Source organism: Haliotis rubra, unplaced genomic scaffold, assembly GCF_003918875.1.
Source record: "Haliotis rubra isolate DU_JTF1 unplaced genomic scaffold, ASM391887v1 Scf62, whole genome shotgun sequence".
Lineage (NCBI taxonomy): Eukaryota > Metazoa > Mollusca > Gastropoda > Lepetellida > Haliotidae > Haliotis > Haliotis rubra.
In genome coordinates, this window is record NW_025767324.1 from 165,111 (window position 1) to 185,533 (window position 20,423).

Below are 20,423 nucleotides of genomic sequence, written 5' to 3' on the forward strand. Positions count from 1 at the left end.
CCTTCACCCAACATATTTCCACTCCAAAACATAATTTTAAATACATTGTGCCTGACCCACAATGTACTTCTAACGCTTTTATTCAACATTCACAAAATCTCCTCCCCAAGAGAGCAATAACCTAGGCATATGTATGCTAGTCCTTGTAGCAACTTGCCAAATAGAAGCCCTTCTCCTAGGCAACAAAAGCTTGGGTCTCCAATTTTCAGCCTCATTGTATAACCATTACTGTCATGAATCAATACATTGTAGCCACATGGCTTCTCCACAGTAATGTAGCCTTCTTATTACCATCATAATATCTCCATAGATGCCCACAAGTAAACAGCTGTGTTATACACATCCATGTTAACATGGTTAAGTTCAAACTACAGGATGTTGGACCCCACGTCTCCTTCAGCTGATCCTTCTATCTTTAATTGTGTTTCAAAAAGAGAAATAATAACTAATACGTTTACATATTTCAAAGAACACTGTTTAAAATAAGTCGTTATAAAGCTGAATTTTCACCTATTTATGTCCTTATATATAGATATATATATACTACTGAAAAGTGACATCACAGAAGTGAGTGAGTGAGTGAGTTTAGTTTTATGCCACACTCAGCAATATTCCAGCTATATGGCGGCGGTCTGTAAATAATTGAGTCTGGACCAGTCAATCCATAGATCAACAGCATGAGCATCGATCTACGCTACTCAGGGATATGATGACGTGTGTCAACCAAGTCAGCGAGCCTGACCACCCGATCTCGTTTAAGTTGCCTCTCACGACAAGCATGGATTACTGAAGATCAATTCTAACCTGGATCTTCACAGGTAAATGTTGCATAAGGGTAAACTATAGCCATATGAAAATAATTAGGTGTTCCCTAATTTCTTTTGAGTAGTATACCAGATATGCATTACAGTTCACGCAGGTCAGTGACCGCCTTATCTGATGATGAAACAGGACATGGCTGTAATTTTATGTATCCTAGCAACAAGGATGACAAGGGCAGAATCCATTTGCTTGTGGATCAGATACATCTCACTAATTTGACATTTATTTGCACGTCATGCCTTTGTTGTACATACCTGTCCATATGCGAACACTGTGGCATTGTAACCATCAAAGCATCTGCAAAAGATACAAAAACATTAAATAACATGGCAGACTTACTTATGAATACCTGGATGAATCACACAGCCCTGAAACAGGAAATCGTCCCAAGGCGTGTAAAGTCGCCATCACTGTCTCAGTGAGAGAGAGAGAAGACATAATGCTCAAAGTATTACGACATTAAAATTTCCAAATTGCAATGGAGACACAAGTATGAGGTTTAACAAATTACATAGGCTCATCAAACTCATCTACCAAAAATTCCTTATATTTTAGGATAGTATGAAGCGGGTGTAGGTAAATAGAGAAACTGTTTTTGAGTGAACTAAATATACAATTAAACCATGTTGATTTGATTATGTGAATGCCAAATTCTTCCTTCACAATTATTCGTTAAACAATAAACAGGCGTGTAAATTTAAGGATGTCAACTTTTGTAATATGTGGAACACGATGTCTTGGGAGTATTTTCTAAATCCTGTATCATTCACAGGATAAGGATGTAATAATATACTCCAAAACATCCAAACACTATTTTACCAATGTATCTTGTACTGCTGGTTGTCACTCACAATATGCACATCGGTAATCGGAGCTGAGAAATCGATCAATAATAGTAAACCCCTCCACAAAACTATTGTGGGCAATAACGGGACACATTCAAACATTGAGCCAATGAAACAGGCACCTATTAATACTTGACGATCAAGACAATGGAGGATACTTCCTGTTGAGACAGGCATGTGAGTATGTTGTTTACACTATTTTCAGTTTTACCAGTCAGGAAACTGCATTAGGTGTTATTGTCTTGATTTAACAAACATAACAATATAAACACACTTTCTAAAGTTAAATTTCAAGTTTCCTTTATAATGAATAACAGTAAGTCTCCCAATCCTATCGATAATCACTGACGTAAGCGAGATCAATCTATGGACAGATTATTCAATCAATCAGTCCAGCACTTGTAATTTGTATCTGAACCGACTATTTCAACATTCCTCCATCGAGGTTCTCACACAAGAATATAAACAGATACAGTGTGAAAGTCCACATATTTCAGTTATTTAATTTCAGTAACAGCAAAGGATCAAACTTCTAGGACATGCACTGAAGGTGGAAGACTATGAAGTAGTCTGTCGTACAGACCCTGAAGTAAATATATCCAAGAAAGCCCACGCAAGTCTAGAAAATGTGGCAAGTCTAGATTTCCTCAGCTTCTGAAAATGAAGAAAGTCTCAGGGCTCCTTTTCATTATATATTATTTTTTTTTACTATTAACTTTTTTTTCAGTACAATATGTTCATTTCAGAGATTGGTTGTTAGTCTAACTATGAAGCTGTGGTCAACTAGGACAAATAGAGCCCACAAGAGCCTCTTTGTATCTGTAGTACACTGTGGTCATCAAGAGATGACCCAAAAGGTTTAGATTACCTGATGTCTGGTCAGTGACCTGCTACCTGACCTTAGACATCCCTATCAAAGATCCTTCACAGAAAGTACCTGAAACTGGATATGATCGATTTACTGGACATGATAGCAGGAAGCTGACCTAGGGTCAAGCTGATCCAAGAGGACAATGTATAGTGAAGAGGTCAACATAGAACTGTAGACAGGAGACCACAGGCAAAACATGTGGCCTGGGTGTAAACATCTGAGTGTAGTTGTATGTGATGACAGAACAGTGTCAGGGAAGAAAATGTGAAATAGTAACAATCTCTATCCTGTCAGGTAACACATGTAATCTCAGGTGAGTCACCTAAATGGTGGCATGTTGGACAAGCCACCTGTTGACGATCACTCTACATCCTGAGTTGAAAATATTTCTGACCTAAATGTTGTGATATTGTTAGCGAGCTATATACCAACACTTTAGCTGGATCTGGATCATTAAGGAAATCAATTTTAAATGAATATTAGATTCAAAGTAAAATAGTAAGAAGACTATATTGTTGCAGTACTGTGAAATAATACTGTGCCTGGCCAGAAAATAATAGCTATAGTGTAAAATACATCAAATCTTTCGGGTTGTTCCAGGTTAGTGTTAACAAACTGGTGTCACAACTAACTGATACTAATTCATAAACACTAATCACAAAAAGGTCTCAATCAAACAATTGTGCATGCTTTTAACAGAGATTTCTCATCAACATGGATGTGTTTTGTGGCTTTATATTTAATTGTAACTCAGACCAGATCCATTCACATGACACATCCACCATTAAAAGTGTTACTGCTAGTTGTGCAAATCTCCTGGTCTCATTAGTGCCATATGTCCACAGGTGTATATCAATCTGACATCTAGGGGCAGCTTTGACAATAATAAGGCAGGAATTCAAAAGCCAAATCAAGATAATGGGTCACATATTGCTATTTACTGTTTCCAAGGTCTCACAAAACCATTGATCCGAAAAACTTCAATAACAGGGGTTTCAGGACATGACCACTCAACCTTGCTTTTTCTATAAAAAGATACACAGGCCCTGGTCAGTTTTGTAACACATGGACCTTGTATTGACGTGATTCACATCACCCAAGTATCCGCAGACAACACATGGTCATTTCATGGTCAGCTAGATAATGAAAATTATAGATCTCATGCTTGCTGGCTCACCCTAATTTGACAAACTTTAACAAAGACCTGTAAAGCACACCTTGACGAAACCAAGTACATGGGAGACATAGCAAATTGTACAGATTTTGTTCTGTATTCATACATTGTTAAAAACATACCAGTTGAATGATGGCTATGTTTAAGCTCACAATAACAGATACAAATACTTTCATCTATATATACATTTTCATTGTAAACTTTTCTTGTCATAAATACTGACATTATAAGAATCTTAAGCATTCGAGTAATAATATTAATGGAGAAGCACTGACAGGAATATTAAAGATGACACTGCAATATTTCTGAAGGAGTTCAGGGATACTTATTGAGCATGTTTAATGTGATGAAGGAGCAGGATCAATACAAGGATATTGTCATTAATACAAATTCAACAACTTATACTCTTATGACAGTTTTCATCACTTGGCTTACTTTGCATCATATAGAATAAACAAATATAGTTCAAAACGTGTATTTTGAAAGTATTGACAGCATATGGTAAGAACAGTAAACTATCTCAAGAGTGTTTATTTTTAAGCTTCTTTAAGAGCAAGTACAAGAACTAAGCCTGTTTAATTATAAAGGTTACGTTTCATCCTCCACTGTCTGGATTCCATAGTATGATGAGTGAAACAATTAAAGACGCTGTCAAACAATATGAGCCTCACTGGGTGGTCTTGTTAACTGATCCTGGTATAAAGATGGGATATAGATGCCACACAGCCATTACAAACCAATTAGGTGTGATCAGACTGGTGACAAACTATCTCAGTACATGCATAGGGAACGACACAGGTATTTCGAGGGAAGGACACAAACCGAAGACCCCACAGGCATGACAGCTGAGGATTGATTGATTGTTGTTTAATGCTGTACTCAGCAATATTCCAGCTATATAGTGGCAGTCTGTAAATAATTGAGTCTGGATCAGACAATCCCATGATCAACAGCATGAGCATCGTTCTACACAATTGGGATACGATGACATGTGTCAACCAAGTCAGTGAGCCTGAATACCCAACCAATTCTAACCCGGATCTTCACGGGTCTGATAGCTGAGGAATAAAGAGCAGCAGAACATGGAAAATTCTGACTCAGTGCTGAATGTTTCTGAAATACATACTCTACTTTTTCTTCTGAATGTTATGTTAAAACATATCTTTATCAACTGTGGATTTGATTACACTAGAAAAAAACATGGTGTACAAGATAACCTCCATTTTTAGCTATATAGTTTCCTGGAGGTTCTGATATTCTGATACCAGTCACATCTTAAATGGTTTTCAAATCAACCTGACACACTGAATCAAGATTGATTAAAGGAGATACACAGTAAACTATAAATATGGGACTAAACCATTTATAAAACTTGTACATAGATGCAAAAGAATTCGCTTGAAGGGAACGTTTTAAAAGCAATATTAGCAGCAAAAGGACATAAAAAAATACTTTAATCTGAAACTACTGAGTTGTTCTCATGTAACGTGACGTCATCCTGGAGTGCAAATTTTCAGATGATCACTATTTCTGTATAACGTCTGATAGATTACTTGTGCTTGCCACGTCTTCACCTGACAACACCAACAATGAAAACATTGAACTTTTGCTCATTGACCTTACACATATTCGTCCATATCAATATGAGTCTATAGTTAGTCTTGACAGCAGAGAGGTAGATCTATCAAGTGAAGAAAATCAATCACATGTCATCTGGTAAAAGCTAGGAATCACAATCTGGTATCTAAATGTTATCCTGACATTTCTAAATAAAATAAATGTTAATCTAATGAGAAAAATGTAGTGAGACAGTTATTCTTGTGTTAAATATACCAGGTGTAGATTGATGTTTACCATTATCAAAACATTATTCACTGAGCTGTCATGATGATAAACAATTAGCCTCGGGCTAAAGTTTATTTGTTTTCTATAGAAACGAATGTGTTATAGTAACTGTTTTGTCTGGTTGATCTGTGCTGCTGCAGTCATACATTTTCCATTTATCAATCTGACCATATTTCATAACTTACTGTTCTGGTGTCCTCCAGCCATGATATCGCAGGAATATTGCTAATAGTGGCATAAAACCAAACTCACTCACTAATTACTTACTGGTGTATACAAGAAAATGTCAAGTTAAGAATAACATATTTGTGAAACTCCGGACTTCTCAAAATGTTATAATGCAAATCTGTTTTTGTGAGCAATGGAAATGCAAAGCGCGACTCACACGGGTCAGCATGACGTAACGACCTGCCGATTTCCATACATTGTAAATAATATTTGGTGGTTGTAACCAATAACGACTCATCGATTTGGTACCCTTAACACAATTCGATCTGCCGATATTAGTGTCGATCTCATAATATCTCGCAGTATTTTGTTTCCATGGTATCAAAATGTCTGAAGCAGACTTAGCAGCAGTTATCTCTGGTGCGATACTATGTGAAGTAGACGGCAATGCCAAAGCGATGAAAACGAGAAGTTGTCTGACAAGACATTGGATTTTCCGTCGCAACATGCATGCAGCATACAAGCATCTCATTCAAGAACTTGAAATTGAAGATGAACAGTTGTGAAAAATCGAGGCGTGGTTTCTTTGAAGCAGACGAAGCTATGTTTCGCGCTTGTATGTAAACATTTCCCACGTGACACCAAACGCAATTTGATTGGCTGCGCCATATCCAACTTGCCGAGTAACTAGATTGACTGACTGACTGAGTATGTTTCTATGCCGCTTTTAGCAATATTACAGCAATATCGGTGGGGACTCCAGAAATGGGCTTCACACATTGTACCCATGTGGGGAATCGAACACGGGCCTTCGACGTGACAAACGAAAATCGTTAACCACTAGGTTACCCCACCGCCCCTGAATAACTAGAACAGGCTCTACATACTCTAAACACAATTAACACTGGTTCGAGTGGCTGATTTGTACCATTAGTTAAATTTGACTTATCACTCAGACGATATGTGTCGGCCGAAAATAGCATATCGATCTGATGGGCCGACCGGTATGAGTCTTCATTAAGAGTTAGGAACATTTATTGAATGAAAAAGGGAAAGATTCCTACCCATCAATGAGGTGCCTGACACATGTGTTGTAGATGGTCTCCTGCACAGTGTCCATGTCGTACACATGGTCGAAGGTGAAGGACTTGTCCTTCCCCAGCAGTACCTGTGGCTCGTTATTGGGCACGGTGGTGCACACCTGGCAGATGTCGATCCGTTCCTTAGCATTCTGGGGCCGAACTCTGCAAGACAAGCGATACATGATACAGATGGTACAGAAATCATTTTGAAAACACTAATTCATCGAGTCACATAGATCTGGGTAAATTTCCATTAAACACAAAATGGTACAAGTCTGCTTGCTGTACCTAATTCACATTGTCCATGGAGGTGCTTACTTGCTTGTATCAGTATCTGTAAGGCCAAATAAAAAAACCCGCTGTGGTTCCGATTACACCTCTTTAAAATTTAGGGTCTCTATCAAATTGACCAATGTCCGTCAGTGCCGGGGAAAAAACAATGGTAAATAAAGCTTATTTTATTCATATAAAATAAGAGAACGGCACGAGAATTCAAGGGTCGGTCGGGTAATCAGAACCATAACATTTTTTTTTAGGCCTAATGACATGCTATAGAAATGAAATAGAAATGTCAAATGTAAATAAGAAATTGTCCTTTAAGACAAATTGTTTGTTGTTGCCAAAGTCACTGTCAACTCAATTAGGAAAGGAACCTAAATGTGTGACTTTCCTGTCATAGCTGCACTGTCTCATATAACAGGAATTAAAGTCCACAAATATACTTGTGCAAACATAGTTCAATATGACTTGCACTCAAAGGTTACCAAGACCCTGCATTTCGAGGCAGAGAAATTGAATTGTTCTGAGGTTACGTGCTTGCCTGCTGAAGATTGTTTTTCTGCGAACTGACCTTAACATTTATCGCCTCTAAAAGGACATGATATTGACATTAGCTTTAACTACTTCAAGAAGAAAAAGGTGTTTAGTAGTTCTTTCCATGGTGACACCAGGTCTTGAGACATATTGAGACACAAGGAAACTCAAAAGCTCAGTGTTCTTTCTGCCATTTCAATTAACTCAATCAAAATAATGAAATGAACAATTATATATCTTTCCTCAGAATTTGGTATTTTCACAGAGATCAAAATGAAATGCAACAGCAAATATTTTGGAAAAGTAGAGAACAAATGATGTTTGATATATAATGTGCTGCCTGTAAAGAATGGTAGCAATCTGATACAATTACTTGCATTTGGTGGTTACGGTGTAACTGATATGGTACACACTGCATCAACATTGATAACTACCACCAAGAGTCCATGTGGATGTGTTGGATGTGTAAGACGGAATATTCCAGTGACATGACGGCAGTCAGTAAAGAATCAAGCCCAATGATCAGACAATCCAGTGATAGATATTATGAGCAACTAGTCATGACCTTGGGCATGTTGACCTTCCATCAACCAAGTCACAAGGTCAGGCCAAGTTGCTTCCTGAACCCATTTCAACCTAGAATCCTCCTAGGTTACTATACAGGCTCTCCCATGGGACAGGGGTGGGGGGGTAGCCTAGTGGTTAAAGCGTTCATTCGTCACACCGAAGACCCGAGTTCAAGTCCCCACTGAAATATTGCTAAAAGCGGCAGAAATCTAAACTCACTCACTCATAGACTGAAGTAGCACAGTAGCACAGAACATCATTAATGAGAAAGAAAGAAAAGAAAATGTGAGATAATGAGAAAAATGGAAAGGACAGTTCATTCTTTCTAAAAATGGTTTTGTTGCACCACAGCCATTTGGTAAATGTTGAAAGGAGTGTGTAAACATATCCAGCACTGGCCCATCATGATTCCTAACAGGTACAGCAATTAACAACTCAAATGTCAATTTGTTCCTGTGCATTATGCTGTGAAGGTCACAGACCCAAGGCACACCCCAACTCATCAAGCTGATGTAAACAGTAAGAATAACAAAATGTCAAGCGTGGATACACAACCTGTCCTGTATGGTGCTGAAGACGGCCACATGATCTTATCAAATCAGTTTTCCATCAGCATCAACAAAACCTCAACTCCATAAGTAACAGCAAATAACACCAGAGGCAATTATTAACATGTTTATATGATTTGGACCAGCAGGGCTAACTTTGTTATCACATACCATGTTATCTGGACAAGATTCAGGTATGTTTGTAGCTTAACACCATACTCAGCTAAAAAGGCAGTAGGCCAGTGTTTGCCCACAACCCTGAAAGGCTGCAGGCCCTAAGGGCCTAGAACCATACAAAGTTGTGGGTCCTGATCAGAATGTGTAAGCACCATATTTTAATATGGAAATAATACTCTTAGTTATTGGGTATGAAAAAGCTGTCGGCCATAAGGATCGTTAGAAAACAAAATCTGTAGGTCCGAGTGGTGTTCAGTCAGCTTCAGGCCTAAGGACGACGTTAATTTTGACCGATGCAGTAGGCAGCAAATAATTAAACCTAAACCAGACAATTCAGTGATTGGTGATATGAAGGTAGTATGTTTGTAGTTTAACACCGCACTCAGATAAAAAGACAGTAGGTAGCAAGTAATTAAACCTAAACCAGACAAGTCAGTGATTGGTGATATGAAGGTAGTATGTTTGTAGTTTAACACCGCACTCAGATAAAAAGACAGTACGTAGCAAGTAATTAAACCAAAACCAGACAATTCAGTGATTGGCAATATGACTGACTGACTGACTGAGTTTGGTTTTACGCCGCTTTTAGCAATATTCCAGCAACATCACGGCCAGGGGGACACCTGAAATGGGCTTCACACATTGTACCCATGTGGGGATTCGAACCCGGGTCTTCGGCGTGAGATTGACAATATGAAGGCTACCATACTACACCATGAACAGAGTCATCCAGTCACTACATCTATGTAGCAGGGTCTTTCTACGAGCATATATTGCTTGGGCCAAATCTAACTTGGAATCCCCACCAGGAACCAGGGTTTGGAGCACTTGCAATGTAATTTTTTCTTTATATTCTCAATTTGTTACATGTAAAACATGCAACATTTTGTATCTGGTAAAAACTCGGCACCTGTGTGGATTGAAACACAATCAGGACTGACATTTCTGAAGTTGTAGTCTTAACGCAAAGCAGCATACAAATACCTGCACAGTTAAATTCTTTTAAAATGCAACTTACAACAATCCAAACATGTCTGAGTGGACCTGAATATAACCTTGATTATTTGTATTGGACTCAGGAAAAGTATTCAAACCAGGAACTTGAATCAAACCTGCCCCAAAAGTTCACACTGAGTCTACCTGAAGGTATAGCAGGTGTTGAGGTGAACAGCCATTGGTGAGATTCGTGTACATTTGCGTGTGTTTACTGAGGGATGCTGGTATTTATTCAAGTGTTGATGTTACATGACTGGGCACAAACTACCCATGCCAGGAGCTGTCTTGACAAGTGTGAATGTACATAAACACACCACTTCATGTTATATACACCTCATCTTGAGAGACCTCAAACATTGTGTCTGACAAGGAACAAAAGTAAGACTGGACAATGTCTTATCAAAATACTTTCCTCAATATTCTTTTCAATATGAAATGACTACATACGATTTAAACTTAACATAAATCCACTTGTCTGAGAAAGGAACAGTTAAAGAAGGACTTGTGGCATTTCCTTGTGGGCTACCTGTTACCACTTTTAAAGCAGATGGTAATGTGGCAGAACATTTCTGTGGACTGGTGAAAATGAAGAATATTCCATGGTCTGAATATGTCATGAAGTAAAATTAAAATAAAAACTCTATACAAATAGAATGTAACAAAGTTATAACATAACAAGCAGTATGCTATACCCAAATAAGGAAATACATATAGTGGCTCAAGGACATAGGCAGACACTATGGCTCCCTGCACAGCACAGTAATGAATGCAACATCTGTGTCTACAGTGCTTCATCAATAATTCAGCATCTTCTAACAGGACCTCACACCATGTCAGCAGGATTTGCCCTATCTGTCCACAAACACATTAGACCACTTGTCCTGTCATGCAGTCCATGAGCCATACTACATGTATTTTCCCTTCTGCCCAGCTCATACTGTAATGCTATATGCCGATAGGATGTAAGTGTAAATTGCCTACAGTCCAGCTGAAACTCCAAACTCAGTGGTTATTGTTTTCACTTTTAACAAATGTTTCTATCAAAATTACATATTTTTAAAGACTAACTTCACAGATCAGGTGACTCTTGTAAACAAATAAAATTTCCATGACTAGTTGGACCAAAGTCTTCAACAGTGGTCAAAGGAAACATTTCTAACATTTGCACCTTTCTGTGACTTTTCATAAGCAAGCACAAGGTAAGACAAGAAGGAACTAATCACCTTCTGTTAGGCAAATAGGTTTCGGTACAGTGATGTTTTAGTTCTATTTACATGAGAAATAACAGGTTTATCATGGTAGAAGGTAAGAAATACATCATGCCTCGATAGAAACACTTGTACAGACTCAACTCAACATACATCATCTACTAAACACATAACTCAATCATTCTAGTTTCGGCTTTCATGAGTCTTACAATTAAAGATACCTAAGACATCTGCTACAGCTAGAACAGGCTATCCTTCTTCACTCCACAACAAAGATGCCAGCTGAACACATTGTTTCTCTCCCAGTATCATGTAACTGCGGAGTGTCACGAAGAGTGTCATGACAGGTATCCTGACAAGGCGGGACATAAAGGTGGTGTAAAACTAATCCATGATACTCTCTTCAATCTAACGTTTCTGCAATGAAAGGGATAATCTGACATGAACACATCTCTATGAAATACCTGCTTGACAGTTGTGACCATCCTCCAGGTGTTTTCTAATGATACCCATATTGGAATAGAAATGTTCCACATGATGGTTCTCAAATGAAAATTCACATTTGTAGTAGAGTAATAACTAAAAACTCTGAATAATAAAATCCCATCAACACGCCAAACCATAATACAAATAAGAAGTTTAACAAGGGGCAATGCACAGGGTCCATCCGGGAGCCCAATTCCAGTAAAGATCCAGCTGTAAGTAATGCTCATGTGAAACTAAGATGCTGTATATAATTTGGAGAAACATTAATGCCTTGATAGAATTTAAAAGCTTTAGCAGACAAACAAAAAGAACTTGAATGAATTTGAATCATATTGGCTGCACCCCACAATCTTGCCAAAGTCCTTTTCACTAAATTCATCAAAAAAGAGTCCAAAGAAGCAGTAAGTCTTTCATTCAGTACATTTAAAATTCCCAAGCAAGTATTAACTCTTTCAACACCAGTCAACCAGAGGCATTTACTGCCATGACACCGAGTTCCCAGAGACTCTGAGGTCATAGATGAAGCCTATGTTTATGAAGGAAATTATAAGCTTGTAAAACGTTATTGCTACTACATCCCATACACCATTTAAAAGATCTAATCCTACTGTTGATAAATATGAAGTTTATTTTTATAATATTATTCAAATAATACAACTACAACTTAAATAAATTTATATTTGAATGAAAATGCAAGCTTACATTTATAACGTCGAGATAAACCACGAAAGGAGCAAAAACTATGGCGATTTTTTCCATTTGTGACATGTCATAACATGCCCGTGCCTTTTTCTTTTATATTTTCATTTTTACGTAATCAGAAAATTATTATAAAAAGATTTCTTAAACAATATGTATGGTCGCCTATTTCCCGATATCTGTGGCTTTCCGCTCGGTAAAATGACATAACAACTGAAAATACCTCCGTTTTGAAGCTTCAGATGAATAACATCGCTGCAAATCGTTTGATGTCAGGCATCGTTCGAAAGCTCTGAACATCAACAATATCACTGTACCCTTGCCAAGAGTATTTTCACAGTTGTAAGAAGCGATTTTATTGGATAAAGATTGGTTTCTAATGACGCTTTTTAAGCCACAGTCTGCTATAAGGGTCGTGATTGGTCAAAATCAGACACGCGTGACCTAAGGCAGCCAATCATATTACGGCAATGGATACCGTCCTCAATAAACGAAAACTTTTAGATTTGGACAAAAGTTTTGGGTAAAATAATGCTATTCTGAACATATTAAGCAAGAAATCGCTACCTATACGTAAATTATGGAACTTATTGGACGTATCGTGCTAGGTTATGACCTGTGACAAAAATGCTTCATGTATGTATTTTCGCATTAAACATCGTGTCCGAGCGTGAAGATTGAGGCAGCGAGAGCCGAGATGTCACTTGTCAGTGACTTGACTTGCATTACATGATCGCACAAAAAGATGGAAATAGTAATTTTATATGTACGTTTGACAACTTTTATGAATGCTGTTGTTGATTTTATTCATTAGTTTATTCAATTTATTTAATAATTTCCTCGAAACATCGTTACTTTGCTCTTTGACAATGTTATTGTGGACCCGCTGCCGAAGCATGTGTCCGAGAATCGTTGTTTTCAATAACATTGCGAAAAATAGTTTATAATTTTAATTCTGCTGATAATATATGATAAATTGAAATTTAATAAGTGTTTTCAGACATTGTGAAATGTGATAGATTTGATATATGAATCAAAAGTCAGGTAGGTTCCTAAAATTATGTCTCATTTTGACGTGACTAGCTGCCTGGCCGATTAATCGGCCTCCGGTGTCTGGGGACTCATAACGTTGTGGCCGATTATTCGGCCTGCGGTGTTGAATGGGTTAAATTCTCAGCACATCAAGATTTCATCTGGTTCTGAAAATGAAGAGATTCCTTGGCCTTCTTTCTAAACTACAAAAAGACAACTCAAAAAGGAATCCTCAAAATAAACTCATGGAAACAAATATGGGAACACCTGAAAGTACAAGTGTTCCTTTATTCTTTTCCAGGTTTCTTCACAAACTTTGTATTTGGTGAAATTCTGGAGAAGAATAAAGGAACACTTGTACTTTCATGTGTTCCCTTATTCGTTTCCATGAGTATACTTTCATTAAAGAGACTATGTGGAGATCTAGTGCATCTGGAAGGTGTAGTCCTATTAGGATACAGTAATTAAGACACAGCACTGATACACTACTTCAGACTGACACACTGTTATCTATGTGATATGGAGCAATACATAACCACAACTTCATTAGTAGTGTCTCATAGCGACCAACATGGGACAACATATGACTGATTTAACATTTAATACTGAAGGCAAATTACTCTACAGCCATGACATTTATATATCAAGGTCTTGACTGTCATTAGTTACAAGACACTAATCCCAAATGTTAATCCCCATTGTATTGAAAATTGACTTAATTGTGCAACTTTGTCACTCATTAGTGAGTGAGTGAGTTTAGTTTGACGCAGTTTTTAACAATATTCCAGCAATATCATGGCGGGGTCACTCATTAGTACTGTTGTTTACTGTTATTACTTAATTCATTTCAGATGACCTTGGATATATAATCTTCAGTCCAGAGGTGAAAACTAGGAAGGTATCAGCCTCAGCTATGTTTGGGTTAAGCTGGATGCTCCAGGGCACCGACATAACCACTACCGCTATCAGCTCAGCTGGCACACAGCGCTTGTATATCTACCAGTATATCATAAATCCTAACATATACTGATGGCAGACTGATGTTGCCATTTCTTATCGAGAACCGTACACTGAACCCTTGCATATAAGAATATGCTAACAATCATTATCAGTGTTACATGTTTCACTAACCGATGTGGTATGCATGTTGATATTCGAAAAAGGCCTTGTATTTATCAGGAGGGGCTAACTGAGTCAATTTCAGTAGCATTTGCACACATAAACAGCTGTACATAACCATAGACAAGATAAGCTACCAGACTACAGATTCCATTTACATACGTCAATAAACCAGCGGACACAGGGATAGCTATCAGTCAAATGATATCTTATCACAAATTGATAGTGTCCAGAAAGTGTATGAATTATTCAGTATGAGGAATAATGTAGGAATATTACTGTATCACAAACATGCTGAGTGACATGTAATGTCATGAAGCCTTGAATATGCTGATGCCAGCACTGTTACTGACATCATATGAAGAAATTGATTTAAACCATGGATAACCGAACAGTAGCATTTGTGTTTTGGTTTCTTGTTTTGTAATCGACCCATGAGGATCTGGTCTAGAATTGATTATTAGCAATCGCTTGTCGTAAGAGGTGACTAATTGGATCGTGTGATCAGGCTTGCTGACTTGGTCGACACACGTCATCGTATCCCAATTGCGTAGATCAATGCTCATGCTGCTGATCACCAGATTGTCTGGTCCAGATTGGGTTATTTACAGACTGATGCCATATAGTTGGAATATTGCTGAGTGCAGCGTAAAACTAAACTCACCCACTTCCTCACTGTTTTATAATGCCACATTCAACAATAATCCACAACATAACAGCAGTCTGTATGGTGACAAGTCTGGATAAGATGTGATCATGAACATCCGTCAATATAACTGGAACAGGATGAGATCAATCAACCAAGTCAGTAAGTCTGGCCACTGATCCTGTTAGCTGCCTCAAACAAACAATGTTTTGCTTCATTTCATGAGTGCGATGTTTCATGACAGATTCTGTACTGTTGCTGCTGAAATGAGAAGCTGAACTGAAACGTCACACTCACGAAATAAAAGTAGTTGTTATCCATAAAGTCTATATTGTACTTCCCAATGTCTGAAGTGCCACTAAAAGAAATGTTTTGCGTGGCGAACGGTTCTTACAAGGATCCAAACTTGTGACAATATCAGGCCAGACAAGTCAGCTAATCTTTTCTTCTTACTTGACCATTTCTTTGAGGTGGTGAGGTGAAATTGGGTTTAATGTTGTGCTCGTGCTTGGGAATATTTCGCTCATATGACGACGTGCATGAGTGTGTATGTGTATGTGCGGCTGCTTGTACTAGCCCAGACTTAAGCTGGTTTTATAGTGCTAGCTGACTGAGATACCATGCCGCAGTGAAGCATGAATACCCCACTCAGACACAGTATACTGACTCCGAGCCCACCAGTCCTTGTTGTACCCATTAATGCCGAGCGTCAGGCAGGGACCAACAAGTACCATATTTTAACGTCTTTTGGTATGACGCGGTCGGGGATCGAACCCGCGACCTTCCGCTCTCCGGGCGGACGCTCTAACCACAACACCACGGAGGCGGTCTGCTATTTGAAATCTGCTGAGTAGCTTACCCATTTTAAGGGCGTTTTCTGTCACCTGCATCTTGACAGGGTAGTGTCACCACTTGTAAATGAAACTAGTTCTCAATTCATTTCAGACTGGAGTGAGTGAGTGAGTGAGTTTAGTTTTACTCCGCTTTTAGCAATATTCCAGCAATATCACGGCGGGGGACACCAGAAATGGGCTTCACACATTGTACCCATGTGGGGAATCGAACCCGGGTCTTCAGCGTGACGAGCGAACGCTTTGACCACTAGGCTACCCCACCGCCCCATTTCAGACTGGAGGCATGTACGTAGGTCTTATCAACTTTTGTTTGCATCAGCATCAATATTTCAGTTCATTTACACATTGCTGAACACAACTGCTTCCATGAATGACATCATGTGATGTCCAAAAGACAACTATTCAAAGAAAAAAATCTGATAATTATTCAGAATAATTGCAGTTGACCTGATAATAAAGATTAAATCACTCAAAAAAAGAACTTGGATTTCTATAAAAGCAAGTACCTATTAAATCTGATGCAATAACAACCAACTGCGATCCATATGTACGTAGTGTAGAGTATGAAACTGAAGAAGAATGAACAAACACCACCAAACCCAAACTGCAATTTGCAGTATGTTAATTCTCTTTACTAAACCAGAACAACGAATACACACCTAGGGAGATCAAATGGCCCAAGATAGAAACTGTACACCACCTGAATACCAATTCAGTATAGTAACTACTACATGTAATACACTTAGACTATCAATAGCCTGCAACAGACACAGATACACAGGGACAATACACAGGGTCAATACACATCCAGTACACTACACTCATGGCTCCAGTAAGCAAACACAACAGGCTGGGAGTGGGAGAGAACTGTTTCAAACTGGGATAGGCTTGCCCTAAACTATGGGAAGCACCCAGAGTCCTTTCATAATGGTATCATTTGCTCTGCACTTTGAAATCAGGCCTTATCAAAATTTGTAAGGAATATATTTGGAGGAATAATATTAAATAACAATCTGATTAGTTTCAGTTGCAGAAGCCACTGATAAAATAAACAGAAAATGAACCAAAACATATTTGCAAATGAATACAACCTACACGCTTAATCAACAATAGTGTTCTAAACCAAAACACATTTAAGGATCCCAGGTAATACCCTGAACTTAGAAGATTTTTAAGATAAAATATTTTACTGTTTACACAGTGCAACAGTGTGTTTAGACAGACAGAAATAAAACAGATCAGGACTACATTAAGAAATATGACATGCTCAAGTAAACCCATGCGGGCATGCTAGATACACATGGTGCAGTTACTCATGGCTTATGAACAGCTAGTACACTGGGACTCAAAAACACATACTGATAACATTGTTGACATAAACGATCAGGCACCTGGGTTCATGAACAAAACACATGTATGTCCAGTATTAGATATACAGGTTATGTCGAGTTGTCACTCAAGTTGGTGCCCATTAATGCCTTAAATCACATTGATTTGGAAAAGAAAAATGACATAAGATACACAGGAAAGATATACAGGTCACATCAAGTTGGTTCCCATTAATGCCTTAAATCAGTGATTTGCAAAAGAAAAATTGCTTTCGGATATTTTCATGATGTAACTTCTTATGATAAGATATTCTTTTATGGCATTATCTACATCAAAGTGAAAACACTTGGTTTGGTTTGTTTGTAATTAGATCACATTTAGCAATATTCAGACCTTGTAGGGGCGGTGGGGTAGCCTAGTGGTTAAAGTGTTCGCTCTTCACGCCGAAGACCTGAGTTCGTTTCCCCACATGGGTACTATGTGTGAAGCCCATCTCTGGTGTTCCCTGCCATGGTATTGCTAGAATATTGCTAAAAGAGGCATAAAACCATACTCACTCACTTAAGACTATGTATGACAGTATAATCGAAACAATACAATCCATAGTAATAATCTCTATTGTAAGCAACAATTCACACCTTCAGGTACCTTGACACACATTATCAATCAAGTAGCTCAGCCAGGCCACCCCGATCCATTCAGTAACCTCAATCACTACAGCATTGCTTGCTGTGAACCAATTCTAACCAGAGTGCTCAGACCACTATTGATGACAGTCAATGTCCTTGGAACCAAATCAAAATACTGCCCATCAAGCGTTAAATAGCTCACTCAAATAGTAGTATTGTAGATGTGATAAGACCAACTGCCAAACAGTAATTACACGTTTAATCTACTTCAAACTCTACTCCCCAGTCCTCGAAGGATGTCAAGCCCAAAATGATGCCATTTCGCCAGTTGTCTTCCAATAGTAAATGCAGTTCTAAACAAGGACCTCCAACAACTGAAGTACATTTGGGTGCTATACAAAACCCATTTCTCTTCATTAAGTAAAGGTCTTCACAACGGAAATGTGTCCGCTGTGCATCCCATCTTCTCCGCTTCAGTGTTTCATATTGATTCTTGCCACATCTAGAAATATAACCAGCTAACGTTCACCAGCTCCCCGTTAAAGAACTAGGACAGTAACGTGTGCCACTGATTCTATGAAAAATCGATGTATCCTTGCTTGGGTCCAACTTGGCTTGTGGTGCTGAATATCTATATATACTACTGACCTACTACTACCGTTAATAAACTGTCACCTGATACTGGATCAGAAGAAATGAATTACTAAGTTGTTGAAAGGGTTGAGACACAATCACAATTTAAATTGGTACAATTATTTGCATTTGAGTAAGAGGGATATAACTGGGTTGAACTTCACTTTCAAAACAATGCACCTATATATCGACATGTATGTGTGTTTCTGGAAGCAAGTTCAAGTGTGAACTTGCTTGGCCTATGAAAACATACCACATTCATCATGGATAGAACACTCAGACACTGCACCCTGACATCAAATCAACTCTATTAATGGCCAAAGTCAGGCATGGTACTAACAAGTACCATCATTTTAAGACTTTTAGTATCAATCGAATCACAGAACATCTGCTTTCCAGGAAGATGCTGTATACACATGGAGTGAGTGAGTGAGTAGTATGGTTTTATGCGGTATGGTAATCACTAGGCTACCCCACCGCCTGTATACACATGGAAACAGAGGTGGCTTGTATGTGAGTTAGAACCATAAGCTAGCAGTGACCAAGCTAAAACCAAATAACCATTAGATAAATTACAGAATGCAATAGTGTGATCTACAAGTTTATCATCCACTCATCAGGAATTGCATAATATCAGATAAACTAAACGGATGGATTTGAAATACTTCAACTTTCTTACAATTTTTATGCACTAACATTGACCTGTAGTGAAGGTTTTGAAGCTGTATAAAAGGTAATGAAGTACACATTCACTGACTACAACAAACTATTAAAACATGTTTTATCAAACTGGAGGCAGCATATCATCTTTTCATCCATCACTTAGTGCAGTTTGATAGGGCAGTAGCATTGTAAGTAACTCCCTTTCATACAGCTATACATTAATATAACATTTTCCTGTTCATTTTTTAACCTTTAGCATACAGAGCCTATCATGAAACAATCAAGTTACAGGAAATATGGCTTGACATGTAATTTCCTGATGAACTCAGACTGCTCTAAAAGCACTCACTGAAAGAGCTCTGTATCTGCCCCAGCATCTGCCTCTGGGAAGCCTTTGGTACAGACTATAACTACATGTTCACATTCCTTTTACTTCACTATTCAGATGGTTAACATCACATAATGAAACCAACAGCAGAGATTACAATACCAAAGACAACTTTCCCATAGAAAAGAACAATTCTGTTATTATTCGGGTTAGAATTGTTATTTTCACAAAAACAGTTGGTACAAAGCTGCTCTGTATCAAAAGGTACAAGTGGTAGACCAAAAGCAAACATCTTTGTCCTTCCTTAATTTTTGTAGCCCTGGACTGATGGACATATGTGAATTTCGAACCCTGTTGTTGTTTATCCTATGTTTATCAACACACAATGATAGTCATCAACACAAAACCTGTGTCCAGCCAGCATTAAGTGGCGACAGAAGGTTTAATTCCCAAGCAAAAGTCATCATCAGAGAATCATCCCACGTGCCCCAGGTAAGATGTTGTCACTACAGAGAGCTGTTGGTCGCCTTTGATGTCACGGTCATTTTTCATGTAGGTCAGCCACGAGTGGACAGTCCTCCTTACTCCCGACACTCCCGGCTTGTCAAACATGGACCCAAGCCGAGGTGAGCCACACAAAACAGATTAGCTGCTCTGAGGATGAGTGTTCTGGTGGGCTAAGTCCTGGTGAAGGCAGTCTTGTAGTACTCATTCATGTCAAAGCATCTGAGATGAAAGCTGTGTGAAGCTTGAGGGTGTGCATAAGGGATAACATCACACAACTGGGCAGAACTCATATTGGCCAACTTGAAAAAATCAGCTCATTGTAAAACTTTTGATACATGAAAGTCATCTGATTAAGCATGGACATATTTACAGTCTGCATTAA

General features: G+C 38.4%; 1 protein-coding gene across 5 annotated transcripts in view; it reads right to left on the reverse strand.

Annotated features, from left to right (window-relative positions):
* LOC124256123 (kinesin-like protein KIF21A) overlaps positions 1-20,423 on the reverse strand; it is a 132,127-nt gene that overhangs the window by 103,858 nt on the left and 7,846 nt on the right. For all 5 annotated transcript variants that reach the window (XR_006892830.1, XM_046690079.1, XM_046690076.1 and 2 more), the window contains exons 2-3: positions 6,790-6,969; positions 1,077-1,119 (exon numbers count right to left, since the gene is read on the reverse strand). Coding sequence is in view for 4 of the 5 variants with exons in the window: in XM_046690079.1 (XP_046546035.1) it covers positions 1,077-1,119; positions 6,790-6,969 (223 nt within the window). In the remaining variant the exon portion in view is untranslated. The remainder of the gene's footprint in view (positions 1-1,076; positions 1,120-6,789; positions 6,970-20,423) is intronic.